The 18,877-nt window shown below is 43.5% G+C and overlaps 1 protein-coding gene across 1 annotated transcript in view; it reads left to right on the forward strand.

The window, feature by feature from the left end:
* The first annotated feature begins 12,926 nt into the window (after nucleotides 1-12,926).
* The window catches only part of khdrbs2 (KH domain containing, RNA binding, signal transduction associated 2), a 489,568-nt gene continuing 483,617 nt past the window's right edge, over nucleotides 12,927-18,877 (forward strand). The window contains exon 1 of the mRNA XM_073056524.1: nucleotides 12,927-13,143. Coding sequence (XP_072912625.1) covers nucleotides 13,053-13,143 — 91 coding nt within the window. The 5' untranslated portion in view covers nucleotides 12,927-13,052. The remainder of the gene's footprint in view (nucleotides 13,144-18,877) is intronic.

The raw sequence follows: 18,877 nt of genomic DNA on the forward strand, positions 1-18,877 counted from the left end.
GGGGACATCACACAGCATCCACACCAGCTGATTACCCAGTTTGGCGGGGCCGAAGGCTGCTCCCCCCAGACGAGAACGAGCTGAGCGAGCCTGAGGCGACCCAGGGGGTTACAGTAGTTACACTATATCATATATCATATATAGTTACACTATATCGTATATAGTTGAGATGCATTCTATATTGAGTTGGAGCTTAGAGCTAAGCAGGGAAGAGCGTTATGTATTTAATATTTCAGTTATTTTTGAGTAATATATACGTATATTGATTAAGCTTTCATGTTCATTTAAGTAATTAATTATAGGTCATATGTAAAGGTACATGAATTGCATGTCATTTTACTACCACATGATATGTGCGCACTGCGTTAAAGCAAAGACAAAGGATACATCCACATTTCGGACTCAAGTGTCTTATTTTGAATTAGGTTAATGTTTTGAAGTTACAAAACGTAATAGCTGGTGTGAAGGAGAAACACCAGCAGAGACCTTATGAACCTCATGGCCTGTATCTGACCTATTAAAATCCATCTATTGACCCGTCCCATAAAACTCATGTATGGTGTCAGTCAGTTGCCTAATGTGTCAGATAGTAAAGTAGTGCTCAGAGCATTATATCTATTTCAATATTATTCAGACAATCTTAGAAAATAAATTATCCAAGAAGCTGTCAGATGAGATCTGTTTGAGCACGTTGAAGCCTGCCAGACTCAGTATCAAATTCTCCAACTTTAGTTGACTTACTTTCCATTTGTGTTTTGAAAGCGGCCACTTCCACTGTATATTCCTCTCCATAGATGTTGCCTGACTTGCTGAGTTTCTCCAGGTTTACCTACCCTCCTCTTTTGTTACTTAAGAATTCCAGCATCGGCAGAATCTTCTGTACTTATTCATTTCTGGTCACTCCATTATAGGAAGGGTGTGGGAGCATTGGAGAGGCTGCAGGAGAGTTTACTAGGACGCTGCCTGGATTAGATGGCCCATGTTATGAAGAGACATTGGGGAAACTTGGGCTATTTTCTCTGGATCAGCAGTGGCTGAGGGAAGACCTGATAAAAGTCAGATTATGAAAGGCGTCGATAGAATAGATACATGGCATCTTTTTCCCAAGATCAGAATGCTTAACACTAGAGGGTATACATTTAAGACGAGAGGATATAACTTTAAAGGAGATGTGTAGGGCAAGTTTCTTCCTTGGAGAGTGATGGACACCTAGAATGTGCTGCCAGCATTAATGGTTGAGGCAAATAAGATAGAGGTGTTTATGAGGCTTTTAGATGGGTTAATAAATGTGTGGAGAATGGGGGGATATGGTCATTCTGTAAGCAGAAGGGATTAGTCTAATTAGACATTTAATTAGTACTTGCATTTCAATTAGGGGCCTGTTCCTGGCTGTTGCTGTTCTGTGTTCTTACTGAAAGAGTACCAGTCATCATTGGAGTCCAATACTGGTGACCAGTCTCTCTGCGGGTTGGGTGCTGTTGCCTGAGGCCTTATAATGGCTGACAACACCCCCTGGTTGCCTTGGGCCAGTGTTCCCAATTGGAATCTATGTCAATCAGAACCTGTTCCTAACAGTGGGCAGTTCAGCACAGTCTGTGATCCCATTAATTTCCCTCGCACCATCTACACAAAGACTACACCGCTCTTCAGGGAGTCTCTATGAGCACGCCACAGGTTCAGTTCTGGTTGCCTCATTATAGAAAGGGTGTAGAAGCCTCAGAGAGGGTGCAGAGAAGATTTACCAGGATGCTGTCTGGATTAGAGAGAATTCTTTTGAAGATAGCTGAGCAGGCTAGGGTTTTTCTTTTTGGAGAGAAGGAGAATGAGAGGTGACTTAATAGAGGTATACAAGATGATAAGAGGCACTTACAGAGTGGACAGCCAGAGAGTTTTTGCCAGGGCAGGAATTCCCCTTTCCCCACTTTCTTATGCTGTCTTCTTCCCCTTTCCTTTGCAGTCCTGTTGAAGGGTCTTGGCCCAAAACATCAAAGTGCTCATTCCTCTCCACAGAGGCAGCCTGATCTACTGTTTTATTTGTTCTTATGAACTTCCAGCATCTGAGGAATCTCTTGAGTTTGTGAAGGGATTCATTTGAATGTGATTGGAGGAAAGCAGAGAGGTAAGTTTTTTACACAGGGAGGCGTGGGTGCAGGGAACGTGCTGCCTGGGGTGCTGGTGCTTCAGGGACATTTGAGACTCTTAGATAAGCACATGGATAAAAGAAAAATGGAGGGGTATGTGGGTGGGAAGGGTTAGATTGATCTCAGCATAGGATTAAAGGTTGGCACAACATTGTGGGCTGAAGGGCCTGTACCGTGAGATACTGTTTTATGTTCTATGTACACCTATGTTCACAGTGATCTCACAGTCAATTCCCATCTCCTTCACTGAAACACTGTATCAGTGTAGCAGTGTTAGGTTAACCTACTGAGCAATACAAGAGGTGACAATCTTGTCAATGGTCGTTTTGTCTCATTGATGTGATGACCTCCCTTCCTTCTATCCTTTTTGAACTTGGGAGGCTTTTGAACTGTGGTTCCAAATGACAACAGGTCCCCACCTCCTCAAGGGCATTTGGCAGCAGGCAATTAAGGACAACCTCACTGGTGTCACTCCGCAACCCACAACTGTATAAAGACAGTTCACGGACCTGCAGTGCCAACTTCATCTCGTTAGAATACTGGCATGCGTCACAAAGTTTTTAGCACTCTAGTCTGCCAGTTCTGACAGTTTCCAACAGTGATTAATTGCCTCAGATCTTAAATCAGATGTGGTTGACTAATTAGAGCAATTGTGTTAGTAGAGCCCTTTGAAGTTCAGGATTTGGAGATCAAGAACACAAGGAGAGTTACCAATCCAAACAATTAATAGCCCAGATTATTTTTCTGGAGATTTACCAGCAAATGTAATGGCACCAAATGTTACAAATAGAAACTTGCAGTAGGGTCATGATATAACTGACATTGCTGAACAATTCATGTTGCTTGGTCAGTACCTCATGTAAATGGCAGCTTGCCCTCAGCCTCCTGAGTTTTACAGTGTGGCTGCATTGTGCTTTAGTTGTCCAGTAAGTTCACAATCTGAGGCCCTTTGTTACTGTGGAAAAGTGCAGTCAGTGGCCACTTTATTAGGTATAGGAGTGGAAACTGGTGCGGTCTTCTGCTGCTCTAGCCCAACACTTCAGGGTTTGATGTGTCATGTGTTCAGAGATGCTCTTCTCCACACCACAGCCGGTAGTCAGCAGGAGCTCAAGGAGTACAGCTACAACCTGCACAAAATCACCAAGGCAGCAGAACGACAATACAGGGACAAGATCCAGACACAGCTGCCCACCAACAACACCTGCAGCTTATGCCAAGGTCTGCACACCGTCGCAGACTTCAGAGCCAAGCACAGCAGTGTTTCCAACACTTCTGCCTCTCTCCCAGGTGAGCTAAATCTTTTTTACGCCTGGTTTGACGTCGCCAACACTGAGCCCCCGAGGAGCGCCGCCAAAGTGACCTGCAACCTGGTCATCTCTGAGGCTGAGTACGCAGGTGGACAGTCGCAAGGCTGCAGGACCGGATGGCATTCCATGGCGAGTACTCAGGATGTACAAGCCACTACTGGCAGGTGTGTTTACAGACATTTTTAATCTCTCCCTCTCCCATTGTAGAGTACCCTCTCTCAAAACACCCACCATTGTCCCTGTACCTAAAAAGACTGGTGTTCTGTCGCACTCAACTCAATAATAAGCAAATGCTTTGAGAGGCTGGTCAAGGATTACATCTGCAGCATGCTACCACCCACATTGGACCCCCTACAATTCACCTACCAACACAACCGATCGACAGATGATGCAACACACACAAAATGCTGGTGGAACGCAGCAGGCCAGGCAGCATCTATAGGTAAAAGCAATATCGACGTTTCGGGCCGAGACCCTTTGTCCTCGTGTTTGATAGATGATGCAGTAGCCACAGCTCTACACACTGTCTTTTCACATCTGGAGAGGAGGAATGCTTATGTGAGAATGCTGTTCTTGGACTACAGTTCAGCACTCAACACCATAATTCAGTCCAGGCTCGACAAGAAGCTCAGAGACCTCAGCCTTCATTCTGCCTTGTGCATCTGGATCCTGGACTTCTTGTCGGATCACCGGCAGATGATAAGAGTGGGCTCCCTCACTCTGTCTCTCTGACCCTCAACAAAGGAGCCCCTCAGGGCTGTGTCAAGCCCCCTCCTTTACTCCCTGTATACCTATGGCTGTGTTGCCACCCACAGCTCCAATCTGCTAATTAAATTTTCTGATGACACTACATTGATTGGCCTAATATCAAACAATAATGAGGTGGCCTATAGGGAAGAAGTCATCACCCTGATACAGTGGTGTCAAGGGAACAACCTCTCCCTCAATGTCGCAGAAACAAAGGACTGGTTGTGGATTACAGGAGGAATAGAGACAGGCTAACCCCTATTGATATCAATGGATCTGGGGTTGAGAGGGTAAATAGCTTCAAGTTCCTCGCCATCCACATCACTGAGGACTTCACGTGGTCTGTACACACCAACTGTGTGGTGAAAAAGGCACAACAGCGCCTGTCACCTCAGATGGTTGAGGAAGTTTGTTATGGACCCCCAAATCCTAAGAACTTTCTACAGGGGCACAATTGAGAGCTTCCTGACTGGCTGCATCACTGCCTGGTATGGGAATTGTACCTTCCTTAACTGCAGGACTCTGCAGAGAGTGGTGCGGACAGCCCAGTGCATCTGTCGTTGTGAACTTCCTATGATTCAGGATAGTTACAGGGACAGGTGTGTAAAATGGACCCGCAGGATCACTGAGGACCCAAGTCATCCCAACCACAATATATTCCAGCTGCTACCATCTGGGAAGTGGTACCATAGCATAAAAGCCAGGACCAACAGGCTCCAGGACAGCCTCTTCCACCACGCCATCAGGGTGATGAACTCGTGCTGATTTGAGTGTACTCTATATTGCATTGACTGTTCTATTTATTAAAAGTTACTATGATTGCACATGGCACATTTAGATGAAGATGCAACATAAAGATTTTTACTCCTCATGTATGTGAAGGATGTAAGAAATAAAGTCAATTCAATTCAATTCATCACTGCCTGGTATGGGAACTGTACTTCCTTCAGTCGCAGGACTCTGCAGTGAGTGGTGCAGACGGCCCAGCACATCTGTAGACGTGAACTTCACACTATTCAGGACAATTGCAAAGACAGCTGTGTAAAAAGGGCCCAAAGGATTATTGGGAGCCTGAGTCACCCAAACACAAACTGTTCTAGCTGCTATTACCTGAGAAATGGTACCGCTGCATAAAAGCCAGGACCAACAGGCTCCAGGACAGCTTCTCCCACCAGCCCATCAGATTGATTAATTCACGCTGATACAATGGTATTTCTATGTTATATTGACTGTCCTGTTCTACGTACTATTTATTCCAAATTACTATAAATAGCACATTTAGACATAGACATTACGTAAAGAATTTTACTCCTCATGTATGTGAAGGATGTAAGTAATAAAGTCAATTCAATTCACTGTTGTATGCATGGTTATTTGAGCTACTGTTGCCTTCCTGTCAGCTTGAGCCAGTTTGGCCATTCTCCTCTGACCTCTCTCATTAACAAGGCATTTTCACCCACAAAGCTGTGGCTCACTGGATGATCTTTGTCTTTTGAAACATTCTCTGTAAACTTGAGTCTGAAACAAAAAAAAAAGAGCAGCATTTTTGTGGGTGAAAATGTCGACTGTAACTCAAATAACCACATGTTACAACAGTGGTGTGCAGAACATCTCTGAATACACAACCTGTTGAACCTTGAAGTTCAACAGTACTGCTAGTTCAACAGTGGGCTACAGTAGCGGAGGACCATGAAGATGCAGAAATATATTCAATGGCCAGTTTATTGGGTACAGGAGGCCACCGAGAGCATTTGCCATAGAGTGGGTGCAGTGAAGTTTCACTGGACTGGTTCCAGAAGTGGTGGGTTTTTTCCATGAGGAGAGATTGCGTAAACTGGGACTGTTCAGAATCTGAAATAATTAGAGAAGATCACTTTAAAATTTACAAAATTCTTACAGGGTTCGACTGGCTAGATGCAAAGAAGATACTTCCACAGACTGAGGAGGAGTCTAACAAAAGGAGACAATCTCAGAACGAAGGGTTGACCACTCAGGACTGATGAGGAGAAGTGTCTTCAAAGTAAGGGTGTTGGTCGAATCTTTGGATTTCTCTACCCTAAAGGCTGCAGAGTCTCTCACTGAATTCATTCATGGCAGGCTATCAGGGGATACGGATACAGCACTCACTCAAGTAGGGGATCAGCGATGATCTTAATGAAAAGCAGAGCAGGCAAAAGGAATGGGATAGCTCACTCCTGTTGTAAGGTCTTTCACCTGAAGCATTATCTCTGTTTCTCCTCCCATGGAAGCTGACAAGCCTACTGAGCACTTTCAACATTTCTCTTTTATTTTATATTTCCAGCATCTGCAGTTATTTTGATTTTTTTCTTACCTCTCCTCCTCTGTGAATAAACCAAGTGCCTTTTAGGCTTCAAAGTGGCTAACAAATCATCTTTTATCTCCACTGCCTAATCCCGGAAACTTACAAAGAGGCCACAATCTCTGGACTGGTCTTCTCAGTTTAATTCCTAAAAGGCCATTCTACATTTTGTTCCACTGTAGACTGCTGAGAAGATGGAAGTGGACAAGTCCCACTGGGCCAACCCAGTCCTCTGTGGGTATGTGGGGCTGATGGATCAAGATCTTTTTGAAATGCATACTTGGAGCTGAAGGATCACAAGCAGCCCATAAAGTTGCAATTTCTGGTGGAGCTGTGAGGGAACTTTATTAACTATGCACTCAGAACACCACCTTCAGGCCGTACCACTCAGGGACTTGTACTAATATTACTTTGTGAAGGAATGTGCTGGATTAGAATTATACAGACTGTGTGTTGTGTGTGACTGTATGAACCAGGTTTGCACTTTGGCCCCAGAGGAACATTATATACATATGTATGGTTGAATGACAATTAGACTTGAACTTGAACAGCTGCATAGACAAGTAGACATTCACTTTTATTGATGAAAAATAAGGTTTATAGTTATCACCAAAGATTTTCTTCAATTTACAGCAACACAAAAAAATTCTGGAGGAATCTGCAGGCCAGGCAGCACTGATGGAGGGGAATAAGCAGTCGATATTTTGGGCTGAGACCCTTCATCAGGACACAGTCCGAAATGTTGACTGTTTATCCCTCTCCATTAATGCTGACTGATTTGCTGAGCTCCTCCAGCATTTTGCATTTTTTTCAATACTTCCAGCATTTGTAGAATCTCTTGTGCCCACAATTTGTAATTTGCTCATCACCTCTCGTCCTGTTCTAATCCATCTCTGGTAATGTTCACAAACAGTTTCATCAGATTCCATATCATCGGGCAGCAAGGATTTTAAATCCAGGGAACTGTAGGTGAGTTTTGATTATAAAACTCGATCAGGGTGTTTGCACTGGACAGCAGAACCAGGAGCAATCAGATTGGCAATTTAGAGTTAAAAAACATCTTGCAATGAGATACTCACATTTCTCAGAGAGTCATACAGCATGGAATAGGCCCTTCAGCCCAGTGACTACATGCTGACCATCAAGTGCCAATTTGCACAAATCCCACACTAATCCCATTTTATTCCTGCCACTTTGCCCTCTGCTCCTCCCAGGTTCAAACCATACACCTGCACGCGGGGATGGGTGGGTGACAACTACCAAACTTGAACAATTTTGATATGTGTGTGTAGGGAGTTCATGTGGGGGAGGTGGGGGAAAGGGAGCACATGAAAGGAACCAATATAATGACGGGGGAGCAGGAAAACTCTACAAAAGCACCAGGGGTTCGGATTGAACTTGAGCAGCAGGAGCAAAGTGGCAGCAGTTCCACCCTCTGATCCACTATTAACTGCGCCTTAGCAAAACCAGATAAGACCATAAGACATAGGAGCAGAATTAGGCCATTCAGCCCATCGAGTCTGCTCCACCATTCCATCATGACTGATCCCGGATCCCATTTAATCCCACACACCTGCCTTCTCACCATATCCTTTGATACCCTGACCAATCACAAAACAATCAACTTCTGCTTTAAATATAACCATGGACTTAGCCTCCATTGCAGCCTATGGTAGAGCATTCCATAGATTCACTGCTCTCTGGCTAAAAAAAATCCCTCCTTCCCTCTGTTCTAAAGGGTCACCCCTCAATTTTGAGGCTGTGCCCTCTAGTTCTGGATACCATGACCACAGGAAACATCCTCTCCACATCCACCTTATCTAGTCCTTTGAACATTTGGTAGGTTGTAATGTGATCCCCCATATTCTTCTGAATTCCAGTGAGTACAAGCCTAAAGCTGCCAAACGCTCCTTATATGTTAACCCCACAATCATCCCCATGAACTTCCTCTGGACTCTCTCCAATGACAACACATCCTTTCAGAGATATGGAACCCATAACTGTTGACAATACTCCAAGTGCGGCTTGACTAGTGTCTTATAAAACATCAGCATTATCTCCTTGTTTTTATATTCTATTCCCCTTGAAATAAATGGCAACATTGCATTTGCCTTCCTGACCACAGACTCAATCTGTAAATTAACCTTCTGGGAGTCTAACACCTTAGAACCTCTGATGTTTGAACTTTCTTTCTATTTAGATAATAGTCTACACTATTGTTCCTTTAACCAAAATGTATTTTCATACATTTCCTAACAATCTATTCCATCTGCTACTTTTTGGCTATTCTTCCAATTTATCCAAGTCTTGTTGCAGTTGCATTGCTTCCTCAGAACTATCTACCCCTCCACCTATATTCGTATCATCTGCAAACTTTGCCACAAAGCCATCAATTCCATTATCCAAATAATGTGAAAGGTAGCGGTCCCTGTACTGACCCCTGAGGAACACCACTATTCACAGGCAGCCAACCAGAAAAGGCCCTTTATTCCCATTGGCTTCCTCCTGTCTGTCAGCCATTCCTCTATCCATGCCAATATCTTTCATGTAATGTCGTGGGATTTTATCTTGTTAAGCAGCTTCATGTGTGGCACGTTATCAAATGCCTTCTGAAAATCCAAGTAAATGACACCCCCTGCCTCTCCTTTGTCTTCCCTGCTTGTTACTTCCTCAAAGAACTCTAACAGATTTGTCAGACAAGATTTCCCTTTACAGACACCATCCTGACTTTGACTTATTTTATCATTAGTCTCCAAGTACCTCGAAACCTCATCTTTAATAATAGACTCCAACACTTTCCCAACATTGAGGTTAGACAAACTAGCCCATAATTTCCTTTCTTTTGTTTTTCTCCCTTCTTAAAGAGTGGAATGACATTTATAATCTTCCAGTCCTCTGGGACCGTGCCAGAATCAAGTGATTCTTGAAAGATCATGACCAATGCATCTGTTATCTCTTCAGCAACCTCTCTCAGGACCCTGGGATGTAGCCCATCTGGTTCAGGTGACTTATCCACCTTAATAGCTTTCCGTTTGCCTAGCATTTTTTCCTTTGTAATAGCAATGGTACTCACTCCTGCTCCCTGACACTCAGGGACCTCTGGCACACTGCTAGTGTCTTCCACAGTGAAGACAGATGCAAAGTACCCACCCGTTTATCCACCATTTCTTTGTCCTCCATTACTATCTCACCAGCATAATTTCCAATGGTCCAATATCAACTCTCAACTCCCTACTACTCTTTCTATAATTAAAAAAGCTTTTGATATCCTACTTTATATTATTGGTTAGTCTGTCCTCATATTTCATCTGTTCTTTTGGCTTTTTTAGTTGTCTTTTGTTGGATTTTAAAAGATTCCCAATCATCCAACTTCCCACTCATGTTTGCTGCCTTATCTGCCCTTTCCTTGGCTTTTATGCAGTCCTTAACTTCCCTTGTCAGCCATGGTTGCCTACCCCTTCCATCTGAGAACATCTTCTTCAGTGGGACATATCTACCCTGCACCTTGTGAACTATTCCCAGAAACTTCAGAAATCTCTGATCTGCCATCATCTCTGTCAGTATCCTCCTCCAATCCACTGGGCAAGCTCCTCTCTCATGCCTCTGTAATTACATTTATTCCATTGCAATACTGATACATGTGACTCCCTCTCAAATTGTAGTATGAATTCAATCATATTATGATCACAGTCTCCTAAGGGTTCCTTTACCTTAAGCTCCCTAATAAAACCTGGATTATTACACAACACCCAGTCTAAGATAGCCTTTTTTCAGAGTAGGTTCAAGTACAAGCTGCTCTAAAAACCATCTTGTAAGCATTCAACAAATTCCCTCCATTCAATCCAACACCAACCTGATTTTCCCAATCCCCTTTCATATTGAAGTCCCCATTACAATTGTGACATTACCCTTATTTCATGCCCTTTCGAGCTCCCTTTGAGTTCTCAACCCCACGTCTTAGCTCCCTTTGCAATCTCAACCCCACATCTTGGTTACTATTTCAAGGCTTATATATGATTTCCATAATGTATTTTTTTACCCTTGCAGTTTCTTAACTCCACACACAAGGATTCAACATTCTCTGACCTTATGTCACCTCTTTCTAAAGATGTAATTCCAATGCTTACCAACAGAGCCACACCACTGACTATGCTTTCCTGCCTGTCCTTTTGATACAAAGTATATCCTTTGATGTTAAGCTTTGATGTAACTATGACTTTCTTTCAGTCACGGCTCAGTGATGGCCACAACTTCATACTGACCAATCTCTAATGGCATTACAAGTTCATCCACTTATTTCGAATGTTACATGCAGTTAAATACAGCACCTTCAGTTCTGCATTCTTCGCCCTTTTGAATTTTGCCTCTGTGGTATAATTGAATTCATTGCCCTGTCTGCATTTGTTCCCAATCATTGGCTTGTCCTTCCTTACATTCATATTACACTCATCATCTGCTTGTAAACTTGCTGGCTCATCCTGAGCTCTATTATACTGGTTCCCATTCCCCTCGCCATATAGTTTAAACCACTCCCAATGGCTCTAGCAAACCTTCCCCAAGGATTTTGGTCCCCCTCGGATTCAAATGCAACCTATCCCTTTTGTACAGGGCACACCTGTCCCAGAAGAAATCACTTTTGCTTCTCGACTTCCTTCCTAACTCCCTGCATTCTGTTTGCAAGACCTCCTCCCTTTTTTTCTACCCATGTCATCGGTGCCACTAGGCACCATGACTTCTTGCTGCTCACCCTCCCTTTTCGGGATATTGCGGTTGCGCTCATAAACATCGCGGACTCTGGCACCTGGGAGACAAACCGTGCTTCTTTTTCGCGTCCACAGAATCACCTGTCTGTCCCCTTGACTATAAAGTCCCCTATTACTGCTGCCATCCTCTTCAGTTCCCTACCCTTCTGAGCTACAGGGCCAGACTCAGTGCCAGAGGCTCAGCCACTGTTTCTTTCCTCAGGTAGATCATCACCCCCCCCCCCCCCGCCAACAACACTCAAAATCGAGTACTTATAGTTGAGGGGGACAGCCACAGGGGTGCTCTCCACTATCTGACGTTTTCCCTTCCATGTTTTGACAGTCACCCATTTATCTGTCTCCTGTAGCTTTGGGTGACTACCTGCCCGTAGCTCAAAGATGCAGGTGAGACACTGCTTCCGGTAACTTCTCGGTATCTTTAAGGATCCCGAGGCTGACTTGTTATAAAGTCTTACAGTACCGAAACATAGTACCGATGTGTAAATGAGCACTATTCGCTCTGCAAACGTTTCCTTTCGGAACATTTTGCCAACATTTTACTGAAAGATAAAACCGAATCGCCACAGCTCACACTGTGAAACCTTTCCTCGCTCCCTTTTCTTTCGCAGAAGCAAGCAGCACCGTTCACGTAGAAAAATAGTTGAAACGTGTGTTCAGGGAACGATTTGATCTGGAGCAAAAGCTACTTCTTGCCGCTGCTCCCAACACCGGTTGCGGAAGGATGCTGCAATAAGACATTGCAGAGAAAGGAGAATTATTTCCCTTCTGCAATCCGTTTTGAGTTACGCACGTTCCTCACATCGCCCCCAAAAGTTCAATTTACAATAAGCTAGATAGGTTGCTTCAAGCTGAAGCTGAATCTAATGACGTCTTAAAATTAGCCCCCCCCCCCGCATATATCGTGGGTGTTGGGTGTTATTTGAAATATTAACCTTATTAATGTTCGAATCTTATTATAGTGCTCGATTAACGCGGATGCAATGCTTCATTATGATACGCACAGTACTTCGGCAGAATACTGTGGACGTACATTTATCATTCTATCACATATTTATGTAGTTAAACACTACAGCAATGTACTGTACTTCGGTGTTCGCAATTATCAGCTCGCTGTGCGCTCGGCGTATATGGAATGTCGCGCTTGTAACATTAATCGTAATTAAAATACGAAACTGACTGAAGTAAATATCCCAAGTGACCACGTTGCCTAGGTCTTAATATATAGATCAGCATTTTTCAGGCATATCAATTATGCAGCAACTTAGGCACCCGTTATAGCAAAGCCCGGAGCAACTTTGCAATGTATTTTCCGTTTAATGCCATCGGCCCGCTTTGTACTGGTTGCATCATTTTTAATTTGACGTTTCTACGGCTGGCACGAATGGAAGAAGGAGCAATTTCAGTACTGAAAATTAAGATAAAAGGAGTGAAAAATGTTTTTAAAAGACGACTCGACTTTAAAAAAAACGGAATAGCAAAGCGCAGCCCAGTGCCCTGTCGTTCATTCTTGATGACACAGAGGCTAACCAATAAGTATTTGAATTCGCTTCCGGACGGTTGCACTGCACCCAATCACCGCTATGTAAAGGCGGGCTCTTACTGGAAGCTGGCGGAGAGCGCGAGCTGGGATGCTCTTGTGTGCAGTCAGTGCAACCGAGTCGGTGCACTTGGTGCAGACGTGAAGCAGCTTAATCAGATGTGTGTGCTCAGAGAAGCAGAAATAGATTTTAACTTTTAAAACGCACAAATACAAATTAAAAATCTTATTACAAAAATGCAGAGAGAGAAATATTTGCCAGAGCTGATGGCAGAGAAAGACACTCTGGATCCGTCTTTTGTTCACGCTACGCGTCTGCTGTCGGAAGGTAAGTTGTGCTGTCGGGAATGAACATGTTGTCCGGAGAAGGAAACGCTTAGCTCTTGCATTAATTGATATAAAAGAATCAACGTTGTTTGTAAATAAAAGCAGACATCCCTCCCCTGCGGGTGACCTACAAACTAGTGGCGGTTCTTTTATGTTTATTGGTGCTTGGAGTTCTTCTATGATGTGTGTTTGGGTTGGTGGGGATGGTAAATCACCATGTCCGTAATTCGGCTGAATTGATCCAGCATCAATTGTAACAGCTGTTGCTGCAGTTAATGTGGCCCAGGGGCTGCAAATAGCGGCCAGCTGTTAGCTCTGCGTGTGTAGTTAGACACTGATGGGAGTCATCATTGCAATATTGTTAATGCGTGCGTGGTTTATCTAGATATATGTGGATGCGTAACTATATATGAGACTAGATGCATGTATACACATATGTAAATCTCTGTATTTGCATATATGTACATATATAATATAGATGTGAATTTTCAGTTGTGCTTGTGCGTAACTATATGAGCCTGCATCCATATGCAGTTGTGTGTGTGTATGTGTATATATATATATACACACACACACAATATATCTAAATGTACACACAAATGTATACATACGCTGTATTATATAAGTATATTTGTGTATTTGCACATATGTACATATAATCTGTATGTGCGTCTTTACATACCTCCATATGCATAGAATGTCTCAGTCCTGCAAAGAATATGCCCGTGATTATATACACAGACATGCACGTGCGCTTGTATGTCTCGTATTGTGCGTCTTTTACACATACACACACACACACGCCACCTGTACCATTCCAAGCTTTCTGCGGTCTGTGTGCGCGCTTTGTAAAGGAAAACAGTGAGTTTCGTTGCTGCGAATGCGTTGCCCTTTTTTATTCACCAGCACTCCCGCAATTGCCGTCTGTATTGTGTTAGATACCTTAAAAATTAACGAGAACAAGTTCCCGGTAGGTCGGGACGGTGGGGGTCCCGAGCGCTGGAGTCTTGTTTCTCTGCTATAGAGGGCAGCAGCGCAACGCGCGAGGAAGGGTGGAGCGGTCAGCGTCGGAGATCGGAGGCAATCTTGCACGGTGATGTCTGGCCAGACCCTCATTTCAGTTGCACGGCTGTTGCAAACTCACTTGGTATTTTCTGGATGCTTACCCGACGGGTTAAAGGACACTAACGTGGACTCTTCCCTCGACCAAATTCCAATGAATTCCTGCAGAGCGGGTAGCGTTGTGGTGTAGCCCACATCAGCTACAATTGACATTCCCTTTAAGGCGGAGGGTAGCGGTGGATTGGGGCTCATTACTGGGGCAATCTGTCAGATGAATGAAACCGTAGTTGTGGGCGTAAATTGGTTGTTGAAGGGGGACGTGGGGAGAGTTGGCAAAAAAAGACTTAAAAATTGTCGCTCGGACTGAGCGAGACTAATAAGAAAGGAGGAACAGACGGGAACTCAGTTATTAAGCAGCTTTAGTATCACAGAGTTTTTGTACTGGCAGTATGCCAACTCTAAATTATGTTAAAACGCTCTCTGTTAGTCCGTGTTTGGTTTTGTCTTGTCAGAAAATCATTTTAAGACGGTCGCAGTATTGGAACGCGCGCGTCTTCCTAATTGCATCTGGAATATTGTTGCGAATACAAGGGATATTTCCGGTTTTAGATGTACTAGTTTAAAAAAAAACTACTGCAAATACTTTTCTAATGTGAGACCATTAAAAGGTAGTGTTGGTAATGGTACAGAAAGATGAACTCGCTTTTCTTGTCATAGGATTGTATATTGGGTCGAAATGAAAGCATTTCATCTTGTGGCATGACAGCCAGTTGTGTACAGTCTGTAGTGTGTACAAGAGAGAGAATATTAAAAATTACGAATGAATATTTCAATGTGTTTTAATTCCCGCTGCTGTCGGTAAAGAGTTTTTTTCTCACCGTGACTGCGTGGGTTTCCTCTGAGGTGCTCCGGTTGTCTCCCACATTCCAAATTTGTATGGTTTGGTGGGTTAATTTGTCACATGGATGTAATTGAGCAGCGTGGGTTCAGTGGGCTAGTAGGGCCTAACTCTGTGTTTTATTTCTAAATAAAGTAAGAATAAATAAAAACTGGAAATATGGGATTAAAAAATCTGGAAATACTCACAGGCCAGGCAGAATCTGTGGAGATGGAATCTGCATTCAGGTTAACCCAAAACATAACTCAGTTTTTCTTTCCACATATGCTTCCTGACATGCCTTTACTGCTTTATCTTATTGCATTCTGGAAGCTTGTTGAAATTCTGATGTTTACTGGAGTTTAGATAACATGATCTGGGACTGCGAATGCATGACACTTGCTATTTATCAAGCTGCTACTTACTTATTAACACAATTCCTGTGAGATTTTGGACTGGAACCCACTGTAGATGCCAGTATAGCTGGGTGCTGTCTGCAAGGCACTGGTGGCACCTGTGAACAAGAAAGGCACTAGTAAGTCTCTTTAGCCACTGAGATAGGACCTGGTTCTCACTGTCTGATTCCCATTTAACTGTTCGACCGTCGGAATTTCTCCTTAATAACAGTGAGTTGCAAAGCTGTTCCTATGACAAAAACCGGACCACAGATGGATATGCTCGGTGCTTTGGCAATTTTCTTATTGGCTTTGTACACTCATTGGCCACTTTATAAAGCACCTCCTGTACGTAATAAAGTGGCCACAGAGTGTATAGTCATGGCTTTCTGCTGCCGTAGCCCATCCACTTCGAGGTTCAACATGTGCGTTCAAGGATGACTTTCTGTACACCACTGCTGTAGTGCACGGTTATTTGAGTTATTGTCGCTGTTCTGTCAGCATAAATCAGTCTGGCCATTTTCCTGACCTTTCTCAATAACAAGGCGTTTTGCCCAAAGAACTGCCACTTACTGGATTTTTTTTGTTTGTTTTTGCACCATTCTCCGTAAATCTAGACTCTGGACTAGAGACTGTTTGCATAAAAATCCCAAGAGATCAGCAGTTTCCAAGATGTTCAAATTACCTCGTCTGGCACCAACAATCATTTCATGGTCAAAGTCACATAGATCACATTTCTTCTCCATTCTGATGTTTGAGCTGAACAGCAACTGAACCTCTTGACCATGTCTGCATGCTTTTAAGTATTGGGTTGCTGATTAGACTTTTGCATTACAGAGCAGGTGTACCTAATAAAGTTGCCATAGACTGTATATCATTTCTTAGATAAACTGATAAGAAAAGAACAGGTGTGGCTTGGGTAACATTTTATGCAAATGAAACTTGACTTCCTAACTTTTACTGATGATGAAAGCAAGCATGACCTGCCAGGTTCTGGGATTTTTCTGCTCCCACCTTTAGGGAGCTCTGAGCTTAGAACAATAGAACATTACAGCACAGTACAGGCCCTTCAGCCCTCCATGTTGTACCGACCCATATAATCCTTAAAAAAAAGATACTAAACCCACACTACCCCACTTGTTCCATCTGAAGTGTGTTTATTTTAAAGCAAACGGTATAATGGATAGGGCCAATAAGCCTGACCTGTGCTGTATATGTCCTATGAGAGGATGGAAGTATAAAAACACCATTAATTCAGAGCAAGTGGTGATTGGAAGCTCGGGGTGGAGCTTGCAGACTGAATGGTGATGCACAGCAAGGTGATTGACCTACGCAAAGTAGATTTGTGAGTACTTGTCCTCATTCCATTTTCCATTTCCCATTCTGGCTCCCCTCTTACCCCTTCTCTTCTTGCATGCCCATAACCCCTCTCTGGTACTCCTCCTCCTTCCCTCTCTCCCATACTTAACTCTCCTCCCCTATCAGATTCCTTCTTCAGCCATTTCCCTTTTCCACCTATCATTCCCCCACCCCCACCCACCCAACTTTGTCCTCACCTGATTTCACCTATCACCCACCAGCTTGTACTTCGTCCCCTCCCCCACCTTCCTATTCTGGCTTTTCCCCTTCCTTTCCTGTCCTGCTGAAGGATCCCGGACCAAACCATCGACTGTTTATTCCTCTCCTGACTTGTTGAGTTCCTGCAGCATTTTGTGTTTGGTGATCTTATTTCAGTTTTGCTCGTGGTCACGAATCCACCATCATTTGCTTACGGGATAGATCATTCTACTCAGGTCTGCTCTATCTTTGAGTTGGATCACAAATGACCAAACATTGCCCCTATTTCCTGGTGTCAGTCCACCCTTGCATGGAAAAAAGATTGGGTCTGACAACTGCGCTTTTTTGGAGAAGGATTTTGAATTTTCACACTTTAAATTAAAAGAAGCCATAGTTGTATTCTTACCAGAATTGCCAAGCACTAATTTTAAAATTGCACACCACCTGAAGCTCCCTCTGCTCTAAGGGATCTTGCCATTTGCTGTACACTTTGCTCTTGCACTTGACCTTCAATAATTGCACTTGTCTCGGTTGAACTCAGTCTATCATTTCTTCATCCAAATTTGCAACTGATTTCTATCCTCAACATTTAGGTTTATTTGTCACGTGTGCATTAAAGCATACAATGAGATGTGCCATTTCCGTAACAACCAACCGATCAACAAAGATGTGCTGGGGCATCAGCCCGCAAGTGTCATCGCAACATTCCAGCACCAGCATAGCATGCTCACCACGTTGAGCACAACAAAACAAGTCTTGTTCCTCCCTCCCACCCATGGACATAACACAGGCCTCAAACTCCAACACAGCCTGTCTTCTTGGGCTTCCAGAAGATTCAGGTCTGCTTTATCTTTTGACAATCTTGCTTATTATTCATTTTTCCTCCAATTTTCATGTCATCTGCAAAATGACTAGCATGCCACCTGAATTTTCATTGAAATCATTGATATAATAACAGAGGTCTCAGCATTCACGTCTGGGCACAGACCTGCAGTCAGAAAAGCATCTTTCCAACACATTACTCTTCTATAACCAAGCTAATTTTGGTTCCAGTTTACCAATTCACTGTGGATCTCCTGTGACTTAACCTACTGGATCAGCCTACCATTGTGGGGACAGGGCTTATAAAATGCTTCACTCAAATCCCTGTGGACAGCATCCACAGACCTACACTCATCAACTATCTTTGTAACCTGCCCTTAACAAAAAGAACTCAATTCAAATTTGTGAAATAGGAACTCCTGAAGCCATGTTGACTATCCCTCCTTATATCAAGTGTGGGGCACCACAGTAGCATTACAGCTTGGGGCGTCGGAGTTCAGAGTTCAATTCCAGTGTCCTCTGTAAGAAGGTTTGTACGTTCTTCCCACGTACACATGGATTTCCTTTAGGTGCTCCGGTTTCCTCCCACAGTCCAAAGATGTACCCATTGGTAGGTTAATTGCTCATTGTAAATTGTCCTGTGATGAGGCTAGGGTTAAATAGGTGGTTTGCTGGGCAGTATGGTTTGTTGGTCTGGATGGGTCTGTTCTGCGCTGTACCTCGAAATGATAAAATAGCAAATACTGTGTCTCAGGACCTTCTCCAATCTAAGGAGGCCCAGTTAATATTAAGGAAGTTAGAAACACCCACTTCAATAAACATGTTGGTTTTACATCTTTCCATGATCTGCCTGCATACTGTTCCTCGAGTTTGCACTGACTATTGGGAGTCCTTTAATATATTCCCACCTGTCTGATTCCTAAATTCTATCCTTATTACCTTACTGGATGAGCCCTCCAAAGATGTCCTCAGTTAGTGCAATAGCGCAGCTGTGGCGTTCTCCCTAAACAGTTTTTACTCCA

This window comes from Hemitrygon akajei, chromosome 9 (genome assembly GCF_048418815.1).
Source record: "Hemitrygon akajei chromosome 9, sHemAka1.3, whole genome shotgun sequence".
In the NCBI taxonomy this organism is placed as follows: domain Eukaryota; kingdom Metazoa; phylum Chordata; class Chondrichthyes; order Myliobatiformes; family Dasyatidae; genus Hemitrygon; species Hemitrygon akajei.